This window comes from Microcaecilia unicolor, chromosome 1 (genome assembly GCF_901765095.1).
Source record: "Microcaecilia unicolor chromosome 1, aMicUni1.1, whole genome shotgun sequence".
NCBI classification, from domain to species: Eukaryota; Metazoa; Chordata; class Amphibia; order Gymnophiona; family Siphonopidae; genus Microcaecilia; species Microcaecilia unicolor.
The window spans coordinates 591,041,333-591,065,435 of NC_044031.1; the positions used below are offsets into that span (position 1 = coordinate 591,041,333).

The 24,103-nt window shown below is 43.4% G+C and overlaps 1 protein-coding gene across 4 annotated transcripts in view; it reads left to right on the forward strand.

Moving 5' to 3' along the window:
- The window catches only part of EFR3A (EFR3 homolog A), a 384,301-nt gene that overhangs the window by 126,937 nt on the left and 233,261 nt on the right, over nt 1–24,103 (forward strand). For 3 of the 4 annotated variants that reach the window (XM_030219255.1, XM_030219247.1, XM_030219271.1), the window contains 2 exons: nt 5,989–6,065; nt 23,207–23,334. The exons of the other annotated variant lie outside the window; for it this stretch is intronic. In XM_030219255.1, coding sequence (XP_030075115.1) covers nt 5,989–6,065; nt 23,207–23,334 — 205 coding nt within the window. The remainder of the gene's footprint in view (nt 1–5,988; nt 6,066–23,206; nt 23,335–24,103) is intronic. 4 annotated transcript variants of the gene reach the window in all.

Sequence of the window (24,103 nt, forward strand, 5' to 3'; positions counted from 1 at the left end):
GCTACTCCATTTATTTTGTGGTGCCTCGAAAAGGCGGGTCTTTCCGACCGATCCTCGACTTAAGGAGAGTCAATGAGACACTAAGAGTGCGGCATTTTCACATGGAAACCCTGCGCTCCGTCATTGCGGCGGTATAGCCAAGAGAGTTTCTCACGTCTCTGGACCTAAAAGAAGCTTACTTGCACATTCCTATTTGGCCCCTGCATCAGCGGTTTATCCGGTTTGCGGTGTTGGGACAACATTTCCAGTTTCGGGCCTTTGGGCCTTTTCCAAGGTAATGGTGGTAGTAGCTGCTTTTCTCAGGCGAGATGGTATCAGAGTTCACCCGTACCTCGACGACTGGCTCATTAGAGCAGATTCAGCAGATGAAAGTCGTCTTGTCACAGCCAGAGTGGTCACAGTACTGCAGACTCTGGGCTGGGTGGTCAGTATACCCAAAAGTGACCTGACCCCCTCGCAGTCTCTCGAGTATTTGGGGGTCCGGTTTGACACGGCCTCGGGCTTTGTCTTTCTCCCCGACCTAAGGCGGTGCAAGCTTCAGAATCAGGTCCGTCTGCTCCTGCGGATGCCTCACCCGCGAGCTTGGGACTTTGTCCAGCTGCTGGGGTCGATGTCGGCCACCTTGGAGGTGGTTCCATGGGCAAGAGCGCACAGGAGACCACTGCAGATTGCCCTGCTTCAACGATGGTCTCCGATGTCCCAGGAATATCAACGCAGACTAACGTGGCTCCCTGCGGCCCGGATCAGTATGGATTGGTGGCTCTCCGACAGCATGCTGCAGCGAGGAATGCCGCTAGCGCTCCCTGCTTAGTGCCTGGTGATAACGGATGCCAGCCTTGTGCGCTGGGGAGCGCATTGCTAGGGAAGCTATGCCCAGGGTCTGTGGACACCCGTGGAAGCGGGGTGATCCATCAATTGCTTGGGACTGAGAGCGATATTCCAGGCTCTTCTGGCCTTTCACAAGACTCTGAAGGGGCTTGCTGTCAGAGTTTTGTTAGACAACACGACAGCAGTGGCCTATATAAATTGTCAGGGTGGCACGCAGTGCAGGGCCCTGGCTGCGGAGGCCGCTCAGATTTGCCACTGGGCCAAGCTCCACCTGCAGCTTCTTTCAGCAGCTTATATAGCAGGTCAGAGCAACGTGCAAGCCGATTTTCTAAGCAGGCATCAAATCGACCCGACGGAGTGGGAACTGGCAGACGAAGTGTTTCTTCAGATTTGTGCCAAATGGGGAATGCCCAAGGCGGATCTAATGGCGTCAAGCGCAAACGCCAAAGTCCCTTGCTTCTTCAGCAGACGGAGAGATCCTCGCTCGGCGGGGTTGGATGCTCTGGCTCAACCCTGGCCCTCGGGCCTCCTGTATGTGTTCCCTCCTTGGTCCTTGATAGGGCGAGGAGTCCTGCAAATTCGGCTACACCGAGGATTGGTGATTCTCATTGATCCGGATTGGCCCAGGTGTCCGTGGTACGTAGACCTCCCGCGGATACTGTTGGAGGCTCCACTTCCTTTGCTCTGGTGCAGAACCTGTTGATTCAGGGCCCGGTGACCATGGAGGATCCCTGCCTCTTTGGTCTTACGGCATGGCTCTTGAGAGGGCGCAATTGAGAGACAAGGGCTACTCTAACAAGGTCATCTCCACCCTCTTGCAGGCCTGCAAGTGGTCCACCTCCGTTGCTTATGCTCGGATTTGGTGCCAGTTTGAGGCGTGGTGTGTTTCAAAAGCAATCACACCCACGCAGGCTACAGTTTCGCCGATACTAGACGTTTTGCAGGATGGCTTACAAAAAGGTCTGGCCTACAGTTCCCTGCGGGTTCAAGTGGCAGCATTGGCATGCTTTCAAGGGAAGGTGTCCGGCTTATCCCTTGCTGCTCATCCGGACATTGCCCGATTCCTCAGAGGGGCACTTTGGCTCCGCCCACCTGTGCAGCTGCCGTGTCCAGCTTGGAACCTGCGGCTGGTGTTGAAGGCTCTCCAGCGTTCGCCCTTCGAGCCGCTGAGGCAAGGTTCAGAGAAGGATGTGACTCTGAAGACAGTGTTTTTGGTGGCCATGACATTGGCTAGACATGTGTCTGAGCTTCAGGCGCTGTCCTGTCAGGACCCGTTTTTACAGTTCTCTGAGTCCGGAGAAACGGTGCATACTGTGCCTTCCTTCCTGCCTAAAGTGGTTTCAGCGTTTCACCTGAACCAGCCCATTTATCTTCCCTCCTTTTCTAGGGAGGAGTTTCCAGAATCTTTTGGGCAGTTGCATCTTTTGGATGTTCGCAGGGCTCTGTTGCAGTTCTGCAGATGTCAGATGACTTCAGGACCTCTGATCACATTTTTGTATTGTTGTCAGGTCCTCGGCGCGGGAGTCCGGCATCTAAGGCCACTATAGCCCATTGGATCAAGGAAGTCATTTTTTTCTGCGTATCTGCTTTCAGGCCGATCTCCACCTGAAGCATTCAAGGCGCATTCCACGAGAGCGATATCCTCCTCGTGGGCTGAAACGGGTGCACTCTCTCTGCAAGAGATCTGTAGTGCGGCTACTTGGGCTTCTCAGCTCTCTTTTGTCCGGCATTACAGGCTGGATGTTGCAGCGAAGCAGGACACGCATTTTGTAGTGCAAGTGCTTACGTGTGGAGTGGCCTGTTCCCACCCTAAGTAGGGAGTGCTTTTGTACATCCCATCAGTTAATGGATTCATCTGCTGCTGATGACAAGGAAGGGAAAATTAGGTTCTTACCTTGATAATTTTCTTTCCTTTAGTCCCAGCAGATGAATCCATGATCCCTCCCTGTCTGACGTTGTTATTTTGTTCAGATCTTTCATGCAGATATCGTATCTCATCGGGAGAAGTTGAAAACCAGCTTTCAGAAGTTCTACATACTGTTCTATTACAGGAGGTTGAGATCGTCCCTCCTTTGTATGGTTATTGCTCCTGTTCTGGGGCGTTTGTTCGCTGTGAGGAAAGTTCATGTTATTCTACCTTTATGATTCACTCTGCTTTGGAAATTTCAAATGCTGAAGGCAGATTAGCTTGCCGTCCAAGGGTCACTGTGGTTTTTCAGTGTTCTCTATCTCCACCTGCTGGTAGGCGGAAACAACCCATCAGTTAATGGATTCATCTGCTGTGACTAAAGGAAAGAAAATTACCAAGGTAAGAACCTAGTTTTCCCTTACATATTTTAAGAAGTGATTGTACTGATGATTGAAATATATTCTATGTACTTCACTTAAAGACCCATTTAGGGTCAAAAGTAGATAATCAAGTTGCACAATAAACTGAACTAAATAATCGCTCTGCCACACGTCTGACAGCCTACTTAGCAAGCTGTAGTACTAAATAATTAATTTCCTAGTAGGTATCATTGCATTTTTCTTACTTACGTAGTTAGACATATAAATATGGAGAAATAGCTGTCTTATTTGACTAAAGACAAAATAAAAACATGATGATAAATGGAGGCATTCGATTGCTAATAAAAGGCCTTATTTGTTGGGAAATGTAACACTTTTATCATAATTTGCAGCCACAACTACATTTGCAGATATTTTAGAATACATTATCTTTTATTGCTGTGAAAATTAGCTTTCTTTTTTGTAAACTGGAATGCTCAGCAAATATAGTCTTCCTTCACATTAAGTACATAAGTATTGTCATACTGGGACAGACCGAAGGTCCATCAAGCTTGGCATCCTGTTTCTAACAGTGGCCAATCCAGGTTACAAATACATGGCAAGGTCCAAAAGCAGTACAATTCTATATCAATAGAGCACAGTTGTTCATTAAATGTAGGGTTTTTTTTTTTTTTGCAGTTTACGCTTTAACCTTCTTGATAGCAAATGGAGACAAACTATCATTTTAATGATTTTATGCTCTGCAACTTGACTTGCCTTGATACACAATACTTTGTAACAAGTAAAAATAATTAAATATTTCCCCACTTTTTTAACAAGCCAGTATGTGGGGCACTGTACACTTGAAAACCGTTTTAACAAACTCTTGTTTCTTAAATCCAGTACTGCGACTACTGGATCAAATTGCCTATTGCTACCTCAGTATCTCTAAGGAAACATTGTCTTTCTGTAGTAGATTACTCCGTTTAGAGTCAGTTTACTGCATGAGCCACTTTTGCTCAACTTCAGCTCATGGACAGATGGTCTGACATTCGTTTCTCAGTTACGGTAAGCCATCCAGGCCCTGATGTAGCAAAGCTGCCCCCATTCCACTATACCTCCACCACCATGTTTGACAGTTGGAATAAAGTTCTTTCTTTGGAAGGTAGTGTGTGATTTTCACCAAATGAAACATTTGTTGTGACTAAAATTCAATTTTGACTCATCTTTAGAGAGCATTATTCCAAAAGTTGTTGGTAAAAAGTGTTTTGAAAGTAGTTCTTTGTAAGGGCAAGGATGGCACAGGTGAGTATGAGATGGTTGTGGATTCTTCTGTGTGTATTCCTCTTCCAGAGAGTCTTCTCTATGATGTCAAGAGCTTCAAATTGCAGGATATTGGTATAGAGTGATTATATATCTAGCGTGACCATGATGGTGTCAGATAAAGGACCGTCGTAGTCTTGCAACATATTGATCAGGATATCCCCATTAAATTCAGTGGGGATATCCTGAAAACCCTGACTGGCTGGGTGTGCCCCGAGGACTGGGTTGAAAACCTCTGCTCTACACCTTTGGCCAGATATGGCTGGGTTGATACTTCTACCTAGGACCTTAGGAAATGATAGCAGATAAAGATAGTCTATTCCATCTGTCCACCCACCCAGATACTTTATCTTTATAATCCCTAACTCTCCCTCAGAGCTGCTCTGTGCTTTTGCCATGCTTACTTTTATTCAGATGCTATCTTCAGAGGCTGTTCCATGGGTCTTCTACTCTTTCATTTGAATACTCCTGAATCTGCCTCTTCACCCACATCCTCAGACTCTTTATTCCAGAGCTCCTGTGCATTTATATCTTGGGGATATATAAATTTTGCTACATCTCCTGTCTTTCTTTCAAAGTATACATATTTAGGGGTCCTTTTACTAAGGTGAGCCAAAAAATGGCCTGTGCTGTTGTAGATGCGTGTATTGTACCAACGCAGGTCCATTTTTCAGCGCACCTGCAAAAAAGGCCCTTTTTTCTTTTTGGCCAAAAATGGACATGCGGTAAAATGAAAATTGCCGCACGTCCATTTTGGGCCTCGGACCTTACTGCCACCCATTGACATAGCAGTAAGGTCTCATGCGTTAACCTGGCGGTAATCGTCAGTGCACTTACAATGCAGATTACTGCCCAGTTAGCGCTGAGTACCAGAAATCTTCCGGGGTGTGTAGTGGGCACATGTAAAAATGAAATTACCGCCCGGGCCACGTGATAGCTGGGAGGTAGTTCCGAATTGGCGCGCGTAGGCGCCTACGCGGCTTATTAAAAGGGCCCCTTAGATCTTTAAATGTGCTTCCATATGCTTTATGATAAAGACCACTGACCATTTTAGCGGCTGCCCTCATGACAAATTTTTTTATTTCTTTTTGAAATTATGGGTTCCAGAATTGCTTTGAGGTACTTGATATCTTTAAAATTAAATCCTGTGCTGCTTTCTGCTAACTTATATTTTATACCATTATGTCTATAGAGGAAACTGTTTATTGATTAAAAAAATAGAAATATTCTTTGCATGAGTATCAGTATTGCTCATTAGTGTTAAGATTCTTTCAATGGTAGAACAATATAGGGCCCTGTTAACTAAGCTGTGCTGTAGGTGTGCAAACATTTTCGCTCACACTAAAAATTAGTGTGCGCTAACACTAGAAACACCCATAGGAATAATAATGGATGTCTCTGTTGTTAGCGCGCTAAATGTTAGTGTGCCTATAACGCGGCTTATTAAACAGGGCCAAAATTTTCTTGGTTGAGCTATTGAGCACCAAAGAAATTTTCATTGTCTTGAGTTATTCTAAAAACAGGTTTCTTACCCTTTAATTTCAGATATTATAAAATTGTATTTTGCAGGAGTATGTGGTTGCTGTGGTGCCTTGCGCCCACGTTACAAACGTTTGGTGGATAACATATTTCCTGAAGATCCAAAGGTAAATAGACAATTTTGGTCATGCTAAATTGAACAGTTTTGGTTATGTGAAATTGAATATTCCATAGTAGAACTCTTGAATGTTGAGCATTTCTGTGGCCTACTCTGATGTTTGTGTATTGGCATTATTGTAGACTCCTGAAGCAGGCCATAAAGCCAAAATATGGCCTGTGCCAGGTCACATGGATATTTGATCATTTTATTGAAGGACATTTATATTAAAGGACATTTGTGTACCAGTTTTTGTTGCCAGTTTCTTTAGTCCCCTCCACTGTTTTGTTTGCTTGAGTATTTCTGTTGCCCACACTGATGGGTCCATATAACCCTGTGCACCTGTATTAGAGAGTTTTCCTAGGTGGAACGTTGATTTCCTACTTTCTTATTTTGTTCATCATTCTTTCATCAAATCAAACTATCAAAATTACTTTTATTGAATGCAGCAACTGTAGTGAATTGATACTAAGGCAGACCATTTGGAGGCTTAGTTTCAATGTCTGTCTTCAGCTCTCTGCAATGAAAAAGGAATTGAATCAGCTGAAACAGGAGCTAGCAGCAATTAAATGAAACCTTCCTTCCATTAAGAATCCTGATACTTAAGCGTTCTGCTGAGCGCCGGAGCCCTGTTTGTTCTGCTTTTTTTTTTTTTCCCTTACCCTTTCTGAATGCCGAAGAGGAATGGGAAAATCAGGGGAGTATCCTCCTTACCCTTTGTGACTCCAGCACTTCGGCGAGCAGTAATGACAGCCTCCTATCTTGCCTCTCACTGTTCCTTCCAGCTAGTAGTGAAAAGCCTTCCCTTCTTTGCTTTCTTATCAGGAAGCTAAATTAGGCAGAGAAGTTTCCCCTTTGGTAATTCAGGCATCAAGTTATGTACATTTTGGATGATTGCTTAAGACATTTATTTAGGAATTATGGAAGGAGGTGAATGTATTAGTTTTTTTTTTAATTAAATTATTTTATTTCCAGTCTCTTTGTATGTTACCCGCATTGACCTGCAAAGCATTGTGGGCTATAAGAATAGGAATGGAGGAGTGGCCTAGTGATTGGGGTGGTGGACTTTGGTCCTGGGGAACTGAGGAACTGAGTTCGATTCCCACTTCAGGCACAGGCAGCTCCTTGTGACTGGGCGGGCTTGGCCCTCCATTGCCCCAGGTACAAATAAGTACCTGTATACAATATGTAAGCCACATTGAGCCTGCCATGAGTGGGAAAGTGCGGGGTACAAATGTAACAAAAATAAATAAAAGCATCTCTTGAATGCCTCCACAGGCAACACCACAGGAATTTTGCAAGTTCTACATTTTCTAATTTGTGGTTCATCATTGTCTTCTGTACCAACACAATCTGAACCATCAAGATCTGTTTAACTTGCTATTTCAAGGATTCCAATTTAGTAATTATTGTATATTTTTGTCTTATTTTATTGTATAGCTGACTGTGTTGGACGCATGGAAAAGCAGTACAAGTATGCTTTAAATTATCTAAATGTGCAGTACTTAAATTTCCATAAGCCAGCTCCTAAGCATCTTTTGCTTTAAGTTATGGGGGCAACAGACAGTCCAGGCACAACTCTACACCAACATTGTTCAGTGTCCAAAGACAAATTTACATTTTGCCATTCTAACATTTCTACACTTCCAGCAAGATAAGAGGAAAATTAAAAACATATGCAGCAAAACGTTTCAGGGTCTGAAGAAGTCTGTCACCACAAAGAAGGCCTAAATAAGAAGGAAACTAAATATCCATGTAACATATAGACCTGTAATAGCATTAAAGACTTCCTTTCAGCACAGTTATTAAATCAAACGTTTCCAGAAAGTGCTACAAAATATAATGCAGGACTTATTTTCTATGAGTTTTAATCAGATGGTTTGATTATTGTAACCTGCCTTAGGTACTTTTAATAAAAGATATAATATAAAATTCCAACACAGAAAAAAAAAGGTTAATGAAATTTTAAAGTTGCCAACAATAGAAGAAAAATGAAAGGGTCTTTCAAAGCTAGAATATGCATGAGTGTGTGTGTGCACATAAACATTATATAAATATAGCGTTATGCGTAAAAAGGGACCCCTTTATATAGTTTCAAAATACTTTTGCAGTTGTTTAAATATTTAGTATGACTTTTGAAAATACATTGGTATAATGTTGTCCAAGGACAGGCAGACAAGTTTTCTTATATGTGAGTGACATCCCTAACAGAGCCCTGATGCGGTTGCTACCCAGTGTTCATGTCTCTTTAAGAAGCCTTTGGTAGGCTTACACCACGCGAGTGCCTTTTCACCCACTGGAGTTTGTGCAGGACTGCCAGTGTGATCCAATATCATATAAGGAAGTTAGGCTGTTTTATTACAATTTGATTTATTAGCTGCATTCAACATGATGTTTGACTGGTTTAAGAAATTTTTAGTTAAGTACATAAGTAATGCCACACTGGGAAAAGACCAAGGGTCCATCGAGCCCAGCATCCTGTCCACGACAGCGGCCAATCCAGGCCAAGGGCACCTGGCAAGCTTCTCAAACGTACAAACATTCTATATATGTTATTCCTGGAATTGTGGATTTTTCCCAAGTCCATTTAGTAGTGGTTTATGGACTTGTCCTTTAGGAAACCGTCTAACCCCTTTTTAAACTCTGCCAAGCTAACCGCCTTCACCACGTTCTCCGGCAACGAATTCCAGAGTTTAATTATGCGTCGGGTGAAGAAATATTTTCTCCGGTTTGTTTTAAATTTACTTCACTGTAGTTTCATCGCATGCCCCCTAGTCCTAGTATTTTTGGAAAGCGTGAACAGACGCTTCACATCCACCTGTTCCACTCCACTCATTATTTTATATGCCTCTATCATGTCTACCCTCAGCTGTCTCTTCTCCAAACTGAAAAGTCCTAGCCTCCTTAGTCTTTCTTCATAGGGAAGTCGTCCCATCCCCGCTATCATTTTAGTCGCCCTTCTCTGCACCTTTTCCAATTCTACTATATCTTTCTTGAGATGCGGCGACCAGAATTTAACACATTACTCAAGGTGCAGTCGCACCATGGAGCGATACAACGGCATTATAACATCCTCACACCTGTTTTCCATACCTTTCCTAATAGTACCCAACATTCTATTAGCTTTCCTAGCCGCAGCAGCACACTGAGCAGAAGGTTTCAGTGTATTATTGACGAAGACACCCAGATCCCTTTCTTGGCCCGTAACTCCTAACGTGGAACCTTGCATGACGTAGCTATAATTTGGGTTATTTTTCTTCCCACATGCATCACCTTGCACTTGCTCACATTAAACGTCATCTGCCATTTAGCCGCCCAGTCTCCCAGTCTCGTAAGGCCCTTCTGTAATTTTTCACAATCTTGTCGTGAGTTAACGACTTTGAATAACTGTATCATCAGCAAATTTAATTACCTCGCTAGTTACTCCCATCTCTAAATCATTTATAAATATATTAAAAAGCAGCGGTCCTAGCACAGACCCCTGAGGAACCCCACTAGCTACCCTTCTCCATTGTGAATACTGCCCATTTAATCCCACTCTGTTTCCTATCCTTCAGCCAGTTTTTAATCCACAATAGGACATTTCCTTCTATCTCATAACCCTCCAATTTCCTCTGTAGCCTTTCATATGAGGTACCTTGTCAAACGCCTTTTGAAAATCCAGATACACAATATCAACTGGCTACCCTTTGTCCACATGTTTGTTTACTCCTTCAAAGAATTGAAGTAAATTGGTCAGGCAAGATTTCCCCACACAAAAACCGTGCTGACTTGGTCTCAGTAATCCATCCCCTTGGATGTGCTCTGTAATTTTGTTTTTAATAATAGCCTCTACCATTTTCCCCGGCACCGACGTCAGACTCACCGGTCTATAATTTCCCGGATCTCCCCTGGAACCTTTTTTGAAAATTGGCGTTACATTGGCCACCCTCCAATCTTCCGGTACCACGCTCAATTTTAAGTATAAATTGCATATCACTAACAGTAGCTCCGCAAGCTAATTTTTCAGTTCTATCAGTACTCTAGGATGAATACCATCCGGTCCAGGAGATTTGCTACTCTTCAGTTTGCTGAACTGCCCCATTACGTCCTCCAGGTTTACCGTGAAGTCAGTAAGTTTCTCCGACTTGTCCGCTTGAAAAACCGTTTCCGACACCAGTATTCCACCCAAATCTTCCTCGGTGAAGACCGAAGCAAAGAATTCATTCAATCTCTCCGCTACGTGTTTGTCTTCCTTGATCGCCCCTTTTACCCCTCGGTCATCCAGCGGCCCAACCGATTCTTTTGCCAGCTTCCTGCTTTTAATATACCGAAAAAATATTTACTATGTTTTTTTTTGCCTCTAATGCTATCTTTTTTTCGTAATCCCTCTTGGCCTTCTTTATCTGTGCCTTGCATTTGCTTTGACACTCCTTATGCTTCTTCTTATTTTCAGACGGTTCCTTCTTCCATTTTCTGAAGGCGTTTCTTTTAGCCCTAATAGCTTCCTTCACCTCACTTTTCAACCACACCGGTTATCTTTTGGACTTCCGTCTTTTCTTTTCTAATTCGCGGAATATGTTTGGCCTGGATGGTATTTTTGAACAGTGTCCATGCCTGTTGTACAGTTTTTACCCTCTCAGTTGCCCCCCTAAGTTTTTTTTTTTCACTGTTCTCATTTTATCATAGTCTCCTTTTTTTTAAGTTAAACGCTAACGTATTTGACTTCCTGTGTATAGTTACTTCAAGGTTGATATCAAAACTGATCATATTATGATCACGTTTATCAAGCGGCCCCAGTACCATAACGTCCCTCACCAGATCATGCGCTCCACTAAGGACCAAGTCTAGAATTTTTCCTTCTCTCGTCGGCTCCTGCACCAGCTGCTCCATAAAGCTGTCCTTGATTTCATCAAGGAATTGTACCTCTTTAGCATATCCTGATGTTACATTTACCCAGTCTATATTTGGATAATTGAAGTCACCCATTATTATCACATTGCCCATTTTGTTTGAGTCTCTGATTTCTTTTATCATTTCTGCGTCTACCTGCTCATCCTGGCGAGGCGGACGGTAGTACACTCCTATCACCGTCCTTTTCCCTTTTATACATGGAATTTCAACCCACAATGATTCAAAGGTGTGATTTGTGTCCTGCTGAATTTGTAATCTATCTGAGTCAAGGCTCTCGTTAATATACAATGCTACCCCTCCACCAGACCGGTCCACCCTATCACTACGATATACTTTGAAACCCGGTATGACAGTGTCCCACTGGTTATCCTCCTTCCACCAGGTCTCAGTAATGCCTATTATATCCAGTTTTTCATTAACTGCAATATATTCCAACTCTCCCATCTTATTTCTTAGACTCCTAGCATTTGCATATAGACATTTCAGAGTATGTTCGTTGTTCCTATTTGCATGATGCTTAGTACTTGACACTATTGATTTGCCATCATTTGTCTTATCGTTAGTTGTATTTAAGGGCACCTGGCCTACCACGATCTGTTGTGCAACCTCACTATCAGTGGCTTAGCCAGAAGTCAATTTTTGGGTGGGCCAACAGGTTGGATGGGTGGGCACTAGACAGTGGTGTGCTGGTAAATGTTTAACAACAGGCTCTCTCCCCAGTCCACTTGTGCACCCCCCCCCCCCCCCCCCCCCGTCCACTTGTGCACCTCCCCTCAAAATTGCAGAGCTGGCTATAGCCGGGGAGAGAGCCTGGGGGGGGGGGGGGGGGGGCAATGCATTACTCTCTCCAGGAAAAAAAAATTAAATGATCCCAGGTTCCAATTTAATTCATGTTTAATGTGGGATAAAATGCCATAAATAAGTAAATAAATATAAACTTTTAATGTTGAGCACCTGATTCTCAAAGTGGACATATTCCAAACACTATAATGAAAATAAAATGATTTTTTTTCTACCTTTGTTGTCTAGTGACTGTTTTTCTGATCATGCTGGCCCAGTATCCGATTCTGCTGCTATCTGTCCTCTTAACTCCGTTTCCAGGGCTTCATTTCCATTTATTTCTTTACTTTCCTCCTTTCTTCTTCATTTCTTGCTCTATATCCATAAGTAAAAGCTGGGTCCTCCGCAGACTTGACTGTCCAGTGGATCCAACTTCTGCCTATTTTCTTCATCCATGTGCACTTTTTCTCCTCTCTGCCTTTTCCCTCATCTCCTTCCTCACGCTTCCATCCTCTCCATCCATGTCCAGCATTTCTTCTCTCTCCCTTCCCTCTCTTCCATCCATGTCCAGCAACCCTCCTCTCCCCTGTCCTTCCCTCCATCCATGTCCAGCAACCCTCCTCTGCCCTCCCCTTCATACACCCATGTCCAGCAACCTTCCTATCTCCTCTTTCCTCCCCTCCATCCACGCATGTCCAGCAACTCTCCTCTCCCCTCCAGCCATCCATACCTAGCAATTCTTTTCTCTCCCCTGCCCCCCTCCATTCATCCATCCCCAGCAATTCTCTTCCCTCCCCTGCCCCCCCTCCATTCATCCATCCCCAGCAATTCTCTTCCCTCCCCTGCCCCCCTCCATTCATCCATCCCCAGCAATTCTCTTCCCTCCCCTGCCCCCCTCCATTCATCCATCCCCAGCAATTCTCCTCTCTGCCCTGCCCCTATCCAGCCATACCCAGCAATTCTGTTCTTGCCCCTGCCCCCCTCTATCCATCTATACCAGCAATTCTCTTTTCTCCCCTGTCCCCTCCCTCCAGCCATCAGCGATTCTCCTCTCGCCCCTCCCGCTCCCATCCATGTCCTGCGATTCCACCTGGCCGCCCGGAGCCCTCTTCTCCCTCCCCCAAAAATTTACAGTGCAGGCTGAGCTCCGTTCCCGCATCTGCCTCCCTCACTCTCACGGCAGCGCTTCCCAAACGCTGCCCACCGCTACCACAATCGCGGGATTTACCTCCCTCCGTCTCAGTACTCAGCAGCAGCGGTAGCGAATCATACACGCTGCCTCCTTCTAACCCGGAAGTGTCCGCTTCCGGGTTAGAAGGAGGCAGCATGTATGATTCGCTATCGCTGCTGCTGAGTGCTGAGAGGAGGGAGGTAAATCCCGCGATCATGGCGGCGGTGGGCAGCGTTTGGGAAGTGCTGCCGTGAGAGTGAGGGAGGCAGATGCGGGAACGGAGCTCAGCCTGCTCCCTCCGCTCCGCTGCCTCCACTGCTGGGTGGGCCTGGGCCCACCCAGGCCCACCCGTGGCTACGCCCCTGCTCACTATCCAGAAACCCTATCTTCCTTGTGTGTGTGAGGTATCCTTGCAAGATACCTTATCCCGAACCATGCGCTTTTGAGCGACTGTCGGCCTTCCCCCCATTTCTAGTTTAAAAGCTGCTCTATCTCCTTTTTAAATGCCAATGCCAGCAGCCTGGTCCCATCTGGGTTAAGGTGGAGCCCATCCTTTTTGAATAGGCTTACCCTTCCCCAGAATGTTGCCCAGTTCCTAGCAAATATAAAACCCTCCTCCCTGCACCATCGTCTCATCCACGCATTGAGACTCCGGAGCTCTGCCTGTCTCTTGGGCCCTGCGTGTGGAACAGGTAGCATTTCAGAAAATGCTACCCTAGAGGATCTGTATTTGAGCTTTCTACCTATGAGCCTAAATTTGGCTTCCAGAACCTCTCTCCCACATTTTCCTATGTCATTGGTACCCACATATGTACCAAGACAGCCGACTCCTCCCCAGCACTATCTAAAATCCTATCTAGGTGACGTGTGAGGACCGCCACCTTCGCACCAGGCAGGCAAGTCACCAGGCGATCCTCACATCCACCAGCCACCCAGCTATCTATATGCCTAATGATCGAATCACCAACTACAACAGCTGTCCTAACCTTTCCCTCCCGGGCAACACTAGGAGACGTATCCTCGGTGCAAGAGGATAGTACATCCCCTGGTGGGCAGGTTCTGGCTACAGGAGTATTTCCTACTTCACCAGGGTGATGCTCTCCTTTTAGGAGACCTCCCTCCTCCAAGGTAGCAAAAGGGCTACCAGACTGTGGGACTTCTCTACAATATCCTTGTAGGTCTCCTCTATTTACCTCTCTGTCTCCCTCAGCTCCACCAAGTCTGCTACTCTAGCCTCAAGAGAACGGACATGTTCTCTAAGAGCTATTAGCTCTTTGCATTGGGCACACACATATGACATCCCACCAACTGGGAGATAATCATACCATACATGTGACACTCAATTCAAAAGACTGGATAGCCACCCCTCTTGCCGCTGGACTGCTGACTCCATCTTAGTGTTTTTCAATAATTTAAAACTTTCTACAGTATTAAGGATATTAGCCTAATATAAAAGTCTTTTAGTTTATATAGTAACTGGGAGAAAAATTAATGAAAAGAGAAAAATGCCAACATTCCTCCCCCTGAGGGTCGCCTGATCCTAGCCAAAAAGCACCTGGAAACCCTGGGCACTTGGAGCGAGGGCCCTGGGAAGATCAGGGTTGGACCTGGGAGTCACCCCGGTTACAGCTGTGAGGAAATGCAGAAGGGCTGGAAGTCCTCCACAGCACCTGGTGGGAGCACTGGGCACCTAGAGCTGAGGCCCTGAGTGGATTGGAGTGGACCTGGGAGTCACCCCGGAGAAGGCAGGATATGCAGATGAGCTGCAAGTCCTCCACAGCACCTGAAAGGCAGCCGGTGGTAGAGCTGGGCACCTCTCAGTTGAGGAAAGGCTTACCAGGGGTTAGGCCGAAGCCAGCATTTCTCCCCCTGAAGGTCGCCTGATCCTAGCCAAAAAGCACCTGGAAACCCTGGGCACTTGGAGCGAGGGCCCTGGGAAGATTGGGGTGGATCTGGCAGTTACCCTGGATACAGCTGCAAGGAAATACAGAAGGGCTGCAAGTCCTCCACAGCACCTGGTGGGAGCGCTGGGCACTTAGAGCAGAGGCCCTATGCAGTGAAAAAAGATGAAACTTTTTCTGGACTATTTGTGCCCACCATATAGAGCCCCTCAGGATTCCCCCTGGTCACCTATTCTTTTAATATTTAAATGTGCTGTTTAATATCAGTGAAATTGGAATTGGGGGGAATACCTACTCCTACACGGATGATAGATTTTTATTACCCATGCTATAAGGAAACTGTTATGGAAATATAAACTCATATCTTATGTTGACTAGATTGAGGCTTGGGCTTGCTCTAATTAAACTTGAATACCAGCAAGACAAAAATCCTTTGGTTGAGAAATAAGATTCCCACTTTTTCCTCTCTTCATTTGAATGGGAAAGATAGTTTGGATATAGTTAATCCAACCAAGATTTTGGATTTCTTGGTTGATTCATGTTTATCTTGGGAAGCGCAAGTAGATCACCTGTACAAGAAGTGTTTCCTTAAATCAGCGGTTCCCAAACTGTGTTCCGCGGCACCCTGGTGCACTGCAGCAAACTCTCTGGGTTGCCGCGGCAAATCCCAACCCCTCCCCACCACCACTTGAACTGCTACTACGGACAGTGGCGGCGACAAAACAACAACAAATAGCAAGTACAGGGCTGCAACAGTCTTCAAGCATGTGCTGTCAGTTCTGCCAGTCCTCTGCCCCCAGACCTGGAAGTTGACGTCAGTGGGGGCCAGAGGACCAGCAGAGCCTATAGCGCATTCCTAAAGGCTGCTGTTTCCCCGCGCTTGCTTTTTTTATTCTCACAGCCACTGGGGACACAGAGCAGATAGCCTTTGGGACTCGCTTTTGCTGTCAAAGAGATCGAATAGTAGAGAGCAGATCCCTAAGGATGGTTTCCACATACATACAAAGTTCATTTATTAATACAAACACTCTGTATGGTCCTTGTTTTTCTCACAAATAAGCTGCTTCAGGGGTAAAAACTAAAAGTATAACACTTATTAATTATTAGATTTTAATGTGAAACTATATTTATCATAAATAACAAACATGATAAACAATGTACGTGCATGTTGTGCAGGAACCCTCTCATATGGTGTGCACAATGTATAATCACAAAAATTGCATTAACTTTGTAGGCCAGGGGTAGGCAACTCCGGTCCTCGAGAGCCGCAGGCAAGTCAGGTTTTCAGGATATCCACAATGAATATGCAGGAGATAGATTTGCAATCACTGCCTCCTTGATATGCAAATCTAAGATATCCTGAAAACCTGACCTGCCTGCGACTCTCGAGGACTGGAATTGCCTACCTCTGTTGTAGGCTATAGAAATGATTGTTCATTCAGATCACAATCCATACCTCATACAATATTTATATGGGACTATGATGATATACTTTGACTGTGTTCCTGAGGCAGTATGCAGATGGTGCCAAAATGTTTCCACTTTAAAATAGATCTGACAGAGCACCAAGAGATATTTAGGTGCACTGAAACTCTCATAGCCACCTTCTGTCTACACCTTTGAATAACTTTATCCTGGAGTGCTTTTGACAGTTCCATATTTGGTATGTTTGGAATGTTTTGGACTTTTGCTTCATATTCACTTCCTACAATAGAAGCAGCTTAGTTAGCTGTTGCAGTTGGTGATTCGATCATTAGGCTTATGGGTGGCTGGTGGACATGAGGATCGCCTGGTGACTTGCCTGAATGGTGCGAAGGTGGCGGGCCTCACGTGTCACCTAGATAGGATTTTAGATAGTGCTGGGGAGGAGCCGGCTGTCTTGGTACATGTGGGTACCAATGACATAGGAAAATGTGGGAGAGAAGTTCTTGAAGCCAAATTTAGACTCTTAGGTAGAAAGTTAAAATCCAGAACCTCTGGGGTAGCATTTTCTGAAGTGCTACCCGTTCCACGCGCAGGGCCCAAGAGACAGGCAGAGCTCCAGAGTCTCAATGCGTGGATGAGACGATGGTGCAGGGAAAGAGGGTTTAAGATTTGTTAGGAACTAGGCAACATTCTGGGGAAGGGTGAGCCTATTCTGAAAGGATGGGCTCCACCTTAACCAGGGTGGGACCAGGCTGCTGGCATCAGCATTTAAAAAGGAGATAGAGCAGCTTTTAAACTAGAAACTGGGGGAAGGCTGTCAGTCATTCAAAAGCACATGGTTCGGGATAAGGTATCTTTCAAAGATATCACCAAAACAGGGACGATAGGGTATCCCGAGTTGTGAGGTTGCAAAAGAGACCGTAGTAGATCAGGTGTCTACTACTACTATAAATCACTTCTATAGCGCAACCAGTCGTACGCAGAGCTTTACAGTTGAACATGAAGAAAGACAGTCCCTGCTCAAAAGAGCTTACAATCTAAATCAGGACATTTAAATCAGGTGTCCTTAAATAAAGATAAAAATCAGACAAAAGATTGCAAATTAATACTGTCAAGTACTGAGCATGATGTAAATAGGAACAACAAACATAGTTTGAAATGTCTATATGCAAATGCCAGAAGCCTAAGAAATAAGATGGGAGAGTTAGAATATATTGCACTAAATAAAAAATGAGATATAATAGGCATCTCTGAGACCTGGTGTAAGGAGGATAACCAGTGGGACACTGTCATACCGGGGTACAAATTATATTGTAGTGATAGAGTTGATCAAATTGGTGGAGGGGTAGCATTGTATATTAAAGAGAGCCTTGAATCAAATAGATTGAAAATTCTGCAGGAAACAGAACACATCTTGGAATCACTATAGATTGAAATTCCATGTGTAAAGGGGAAAAGGACGGTGATAGGAGTGTACTACCGTCAGCCTGGCTAGGATGAGCAGACGGATGCAGAAATGTTGAAATTAGGGGTGCAAACTGAGCAACACAATAATAATGGGTGATTTTAATTACCCCAATATTGACTGGGTAAATGCAACATCAGGGCACACTAAGGAGGTAAAATTCTTTGTCAAAATCAAGGACTGCTTTATGGAGCAGGTGGTACAGGAGCTGACGAGAGAAGGAAAAATTCTAGACCTAGTCCTTATTGGAGTGCATGATCTGGTGCAAGAGGTAATGGTTCTGGGGCCGCTTGATAACAGTGATCATAATATGATCAGATTTGATATTAGCTTTGAAGTAAGTATACATAGGGAATCTAATACATTAGCGTTTAACTTTAAAAAAGGAGACTATGATAAAATGAGATCAAAGGTGAAAAAAAGAGGAGCGGCTGCGATAGTCAAAAATTTACATCAGGCATGGATGCTGTTCAAAAACACCATCCTGGAAGCCCAGGCCAAATATATTCCGTGTATTAAAAAAGGAGGATGGAAGACCAAACTACAGCCGGCATGGTTATAAAGTGAGGTGAAGGAAGCTATTAGAGGTAAAAGAAAATCCTTCAGAAAATGGAAGAAGGAACTGACTGAAAATAATAAGAAACAGCATAAGGAATGTCAAGTCAAATGCAAAGCGCTGATAAGGAAGGCTAAGAGGGACTTCAAAAAAAAGATTGTGTTGGAGGCAAAAACACGTGGAGGGGCATTTTCGAAAGGGACGTCCATGTTTTGATATGGACGTCCTCGCAAAATGTCCCGATCCAGGGGCAGGGAAACCTGTATTTTCGAAACAAGATGGACGTCCATCTTTCGTATCAAAAATACCATCAGGGACGTCCAAATCCTTAAATTTGGTCATCCCTAGACTTGGCCGTTTCTGATTTTTGGCAATAATCGAAACCAAGGACGTCCATCTCAGAAACGACGAATGCAAGCCATTTGGTCGTGGGAGGAGCCAGCATTTGTAGTGCACTGGTCCCCCTGACATGCCAGGACACCAACCGGACACCCTAGGGGGCACTGCAGTGGACTTCATAAATTGCTCCCAGGTACATAGTTCCTTTACCTTGTGTGCTGAGCCCCCCAAACCCCACTATCTACAACTGTACACCACAAACGTAACAGGTACGGCGGGGAGGGGTATGGGCCTGGGTCTGCCTGCCTGAAGTGCACTGCACCGACTAAAATTGCTCCAGCGACCTGCATACCGCTGTCATGGACCTGAGTATGACATCTGAGGCTGGCAATCACTATTTTGAAAGAATATTTTTGAGGGTGGGAGGGGGTTAGTGACCACTGGGGGGAGTAAGGGGAGGTCATCCCTGATTCTCTCCAGTGGTCATTTGTTCATTTCGGGCACCTTTTTGTGCCTTAGTCGTAAGAAAAACACGACCAGATAAAGTCGTCCAAGTGTTCGTTAGGGGCGTCCTTGTTTCTTTCAATTATGGGTCAAGGATGTCCAAGTGTTAGGCATGCCCAAGTTCCGCCTTTGCTACGCCTCTGACACGCCCCCTTTAACTTTGGCAGTCCCTGTGATGGAAAGCAGTTGAGGATGTCCAAAATTAGTTTTCGATTATACCGATTTGGATGACCCTGGGAGAAGGAGGTCCATTTCCAATTTGTTGAAAGATGAGCATCCTTCTCTTTTGAAAATGAGCCTTATAGTAAAATTTTTTTAGGTATATTAAAAGCAGGAAGCCAGCTAAAGAATCGATTGGACTGCTAGATGACCGAGGGGTAAAAGGGGCAATCAGGGAAGACAAAGCCATAGCGGAGAGATTAAATGAATTCTTTGCTTAGGTCTTCACCGAGGAATATTTGGGTGAGATACTGGTGCCAGAAATGGTATTCAAAGCTGACAAGTCGGAGAAACTGAATGAATTCTCTATAAACCTGGAGGATGTAATGGGACAGTTGTACAAATTGAAGAGTAGCAAATCTCCTAGACCGGATGGTATTCATCCCAGAGTACTGATAGAACTGAGGAGGAGGAGGAGTGGCCTAGTGGTTAGGGTGGTGGACTTTGGTCCTGGGGAACTGAGGAACTGAGTTCGATTCCCACTTCCGGCACAGGCAGCTCCTTGTGACTCTGGGCAAGTCACTTAACCCTCCATTGCCCCATGTAAGCCGCATTGAGCCTGCCATGAGTGGGAAAGCATGGGGTACAAATGTAACAAAAAAAAAAGAACTTGCGGAGCTATTAGTAATATGTTATTTATCCTTAAAATCGAGCGTGGTACCAGAAGATTGGAGTGTGGCCAATGTAATGCCAATTTTTAAAAAAGGTTTAACATATTTATAAATGATCTAGAGATGGGAGTAACTATAGTGAAGTAATTAAATTTGCTGATGACACAAATGTATTCAAAGTTGTTAAATCACAGGAGGATTGTGAATAATTTCAAGAAGACCTTACGAGACCGGGAGACTGGGCGTATAAATGGCAGATTATATTTAATGTGAGCAACTGCAAAGTGATGCATGTGGGAAAGAGAAACCAGAATTACAACTACGTCATGCAAGGTTCCACGTTAGGAGTCACAGACCAAGAAAGGGATCTAGGTGTCGTCGTTAATGGTACATTGAAACCTTCTGCTCAGTGTGCTGCTGCGGCTAAGAAAGCAAATAGAATGTTAGGTATTATTAGGAAAGGAATGGAAAAAAATAATGATGTTATAATGCCTTTGTATTGCTCCATGGTGCGACTGCACCTCGAATATTGTGTTCAATTCTGGTCGCCACATCTCTAAAAAAAGTTATCGTGGAATTAGAAAAGGTACAGAGAAGGGCGACGAAAATGATAAAGGGGATGGGACGACTTCCCTATGAGGAAAGGCTAAAGCAGCTAGGGCTCTTCAGCTTGGAGAAAAGGCGGCTGAGGGGAGATATGATAGAGGTCTATAAAATAATGAGTGGAGTTGAACGACTAGATGTGAAGCGTCTGTTTACGCTTTCCAAAAATACTAGGACTAGGGGGCATGCGATGAAGCTACAATGTAGTACATTTAAAACGAATCGGAGAAATGTTTTCTTCACTCAATGTGTAATTAAACTCTGGAATTCATTGCCAGAGATTGTGGTAAAGGCGGTTAGCTTAGTGGAGTTTAAAAAAGGTTTGGACGGCTTCCTAAAGGAAAAGTTCATTTTCTATTATTAAATGGACTTGGGTAAAATTCACTATTCGTTGCCATAGAATGTGGGTAAAGGCGGTTAGATTAGCGGAGTTTAAAAAAAATGTTTGGACGACTTCCTAAAGGAAAAGTCCATAGACCATTATTAAATGGACTTGGGGAAAATCCACTATTTCTGGGATAAGGAGTATAAAATGTTTTGTACTTTTTTGGGATCTTGCCAGGTATTTGTGACCTGGATTGGCCATGTTGGAAACAGGATGCTGGGCTTGATGGACCTTTGGTCTTTTTCATTATTGCAATACTTATGATCTTATGTAATTTTCAACCAGGACTATTCCAGTGAGCTCAACTACTTTGCTTGAACATAGAGAATGCTATTTTTTACTATGGGCCTTCATAAGACAATTTTGGAAAGTGGAGCTAATTTGTATTTGCTACAACAAAGAGTGTGAAGACTTACGCAATTAAGACTTTGAATGTTATTTTTTTCTTTAATTGTTTCACTTTGAAAATGTTGAATATTTGCATAGATCAGTGAAATGAGCTCTTCCCTCAATGCATTTTGAAATCTGTTTTTAGACAGTAGAATGTTAAAAATGCACAAAGATGTGAAGACATCTGCAAGGCACTGGACTTTTGTGGATATGGTTCTTGAAGAAGTTGACGTCCTCGAGCTTTGAGACCACAGCGGTTCTTGACTCTGCATTGTGTTAATTTGAGAGAGGAACTACCAGCTGCTTTTGAAGCAGATGCATACCGTGTAGAAATGTCAAGGGGAAAGGGGATGGGATGTGATGTACTGCCTTTCTGTGGTTACAATCAGAGAGCAGTTTACCCATTTAGGGTCAAAAGTGGATAATCAAGTTGCACAATTATATAAAAATACTTATTTTGCACTTGGCGGCAGTGGAAGATTACGTGACTTGCCCAGAGTCATCAGTTGTAAAAGAGAAGAGTAAACACAAATGATTTTGATAAGATTAAGGATTTTATTCTGTAAAGAGTTGTTGCTTATATAATAAAAAGGTCCTTTTCAAATAAAATCCTAAATATACTGAACTGTATCTTTTTTCGCCTGCGGATGAGATTTTCATTTAACATTTTTTTTTCTGGTAGATTTACATTTATGCTGCTGCTGCTAATGGTGATAAGCTACTAAATCTAGGGTCCTGCTTACTAAGGTGCGCTAGCATTTTTAGTGCACTCTAAATGCTACAGACACCCATATCATCATAAGACATCTCATCTTATCTTCTCAGCACAATAAGTATAAACCCACAACTTTAAATATCCCCAATTACTCCCTACCTATCTTGGATATCCTGAAACTACTTGGAGTCACATTTGATCGGAACCTGACCCTGGAAACCCAAGTAAATTGCACCACAAAGAAAATATTTTACTCAATGTGGAACCTTAAACGTATAAAACCTTTTTTCCCTCGAGATGTTTTCCGTAACTTAGTACAATCTTTGGTCTTAAGCCATTTGGATTACTGCAATGGAATCTATGTAGGATGCAAATTACAACTAATTAAGAAACTTCAGACTGCCCAGAACACAGCAGCGAGATTGATCTTTGGTAAATCAAAATCTGAATCTGCCAAGCCCCTTTCGCGAAAAATTACACTGGCTTCCCATTAAAGAACATATTGCCTTTAAGATCTGGACCTTGATTCATAGGATTATTTACGGAGAAGTCCCTGGATACATGTTAAATCTAGTAGATCTACCTCCCAGAAACAGTTCCAGTTTTTCCCGATCCTACCTAAATTTGCATTATCCAGTTTGCAACGACCTCAAATACAAATCTATCTACGCATCCAGTTTTTCCTTCATGGGCACACAGCTATGGAATGCACTGCCTAAAAATTTGAAAGTCAACCCAGAACTATCTAAACTTCAGGAAACTACTGAAGACCATCCTGTTCAAGAAGGCTTACCCTCCAGACTTAACCTAATTCACTTGTTCTTTGTCTACATCAAAACTCATGGACTTTATTGACCTTTTATTATATTTTATAAACTTGTTGTTTAATATGATACCTATATGATTACTATCTTATTATTACCTTGTTTATTTGTATTTTAATGAACTGTAGCCTGTCCTACGGTAATATGTAAGCCACATTGAGTCTGCTACTAGTAGGAAAATGTGTTAAATAAATAAATATATTCGTATAGGTGTCTTTAGTGTTAGAGCGTGCTAAGTTTTATTGTGTGCTAAAAATGCTTGCATGCCTACAGCGCACCTTAGTAAGCAGGTCCCCTAGAGGGGTTTAACATTTGCAGTGCTGACATTTATTTTCCTTGTTTTATTAATTCATTTATCTTCTGTTTTTAGGATGGTCTTGTTAAAGCTGATATGGAGAAGCTGACTTTTTATGCCGTTTCTGCACCAGAAAAGCTGGATCGGATTGGTGCTTATCTTGCTGAGAGGTTGAGCAGAGATGTTGTTAGACATCGCTATGGGTAAGCAGTATTGTTATACAAATGAGCAGATGCAAAATATATCCCAGGAAGTATGCACAATAATTTTTTTTTGTTGCAATATATTTTATTGAAAATTAACAGAAGGAACCAAATGAGAGAAAATTGCATACTGGATAGTATCCCTTCATATAGTTGGAAATCAAGTATTCCGATAATTATCTTTTTTAGTATATGTACCCAAAGATTGATATAAGGGGTAACATAAAATGTCTAGATAATATGTAACAGAAACTTATCTCCCATGTAGGAAAACATACTTTGGTTTCTATAGGAAACAAATGAATGGGGTATCACCTGTTAAATACTCACTTATTATCCCTTAATGCAATAAACAAGAACAAAATAACTGAATAATAACCTATTGCCTCAAAATTTTCTCAACCTTCCCCAGTTTTACATTAATTTTCATAAATGTGTACGAAAGAAATAAGAGAACAAGAAGGCAAATTATAGATGACTTATAAATACTAATAAATCTGTGGAAAAAGAGTTGAATCATTTCAACTTCCATATTAAGAGTGATAAACTTGTTAAAATAAAATAGCGATACTGGGTCAGATTGATGGTTCATCTAACCAGTATCCTGCTTCCAGCAGTGGCCAATTCAGATCAAAAGTACCTGGCAGGATATCAGAGTAGCAAGATTCCATGCTACTGACCTTAGGGATAAGTAGTGGCTTTCCCCATGCCTTTCTTAAATAGCAGTTAAATGATTTTTTTCTCCAAGAACGTGCCCAAATTTTTAAAA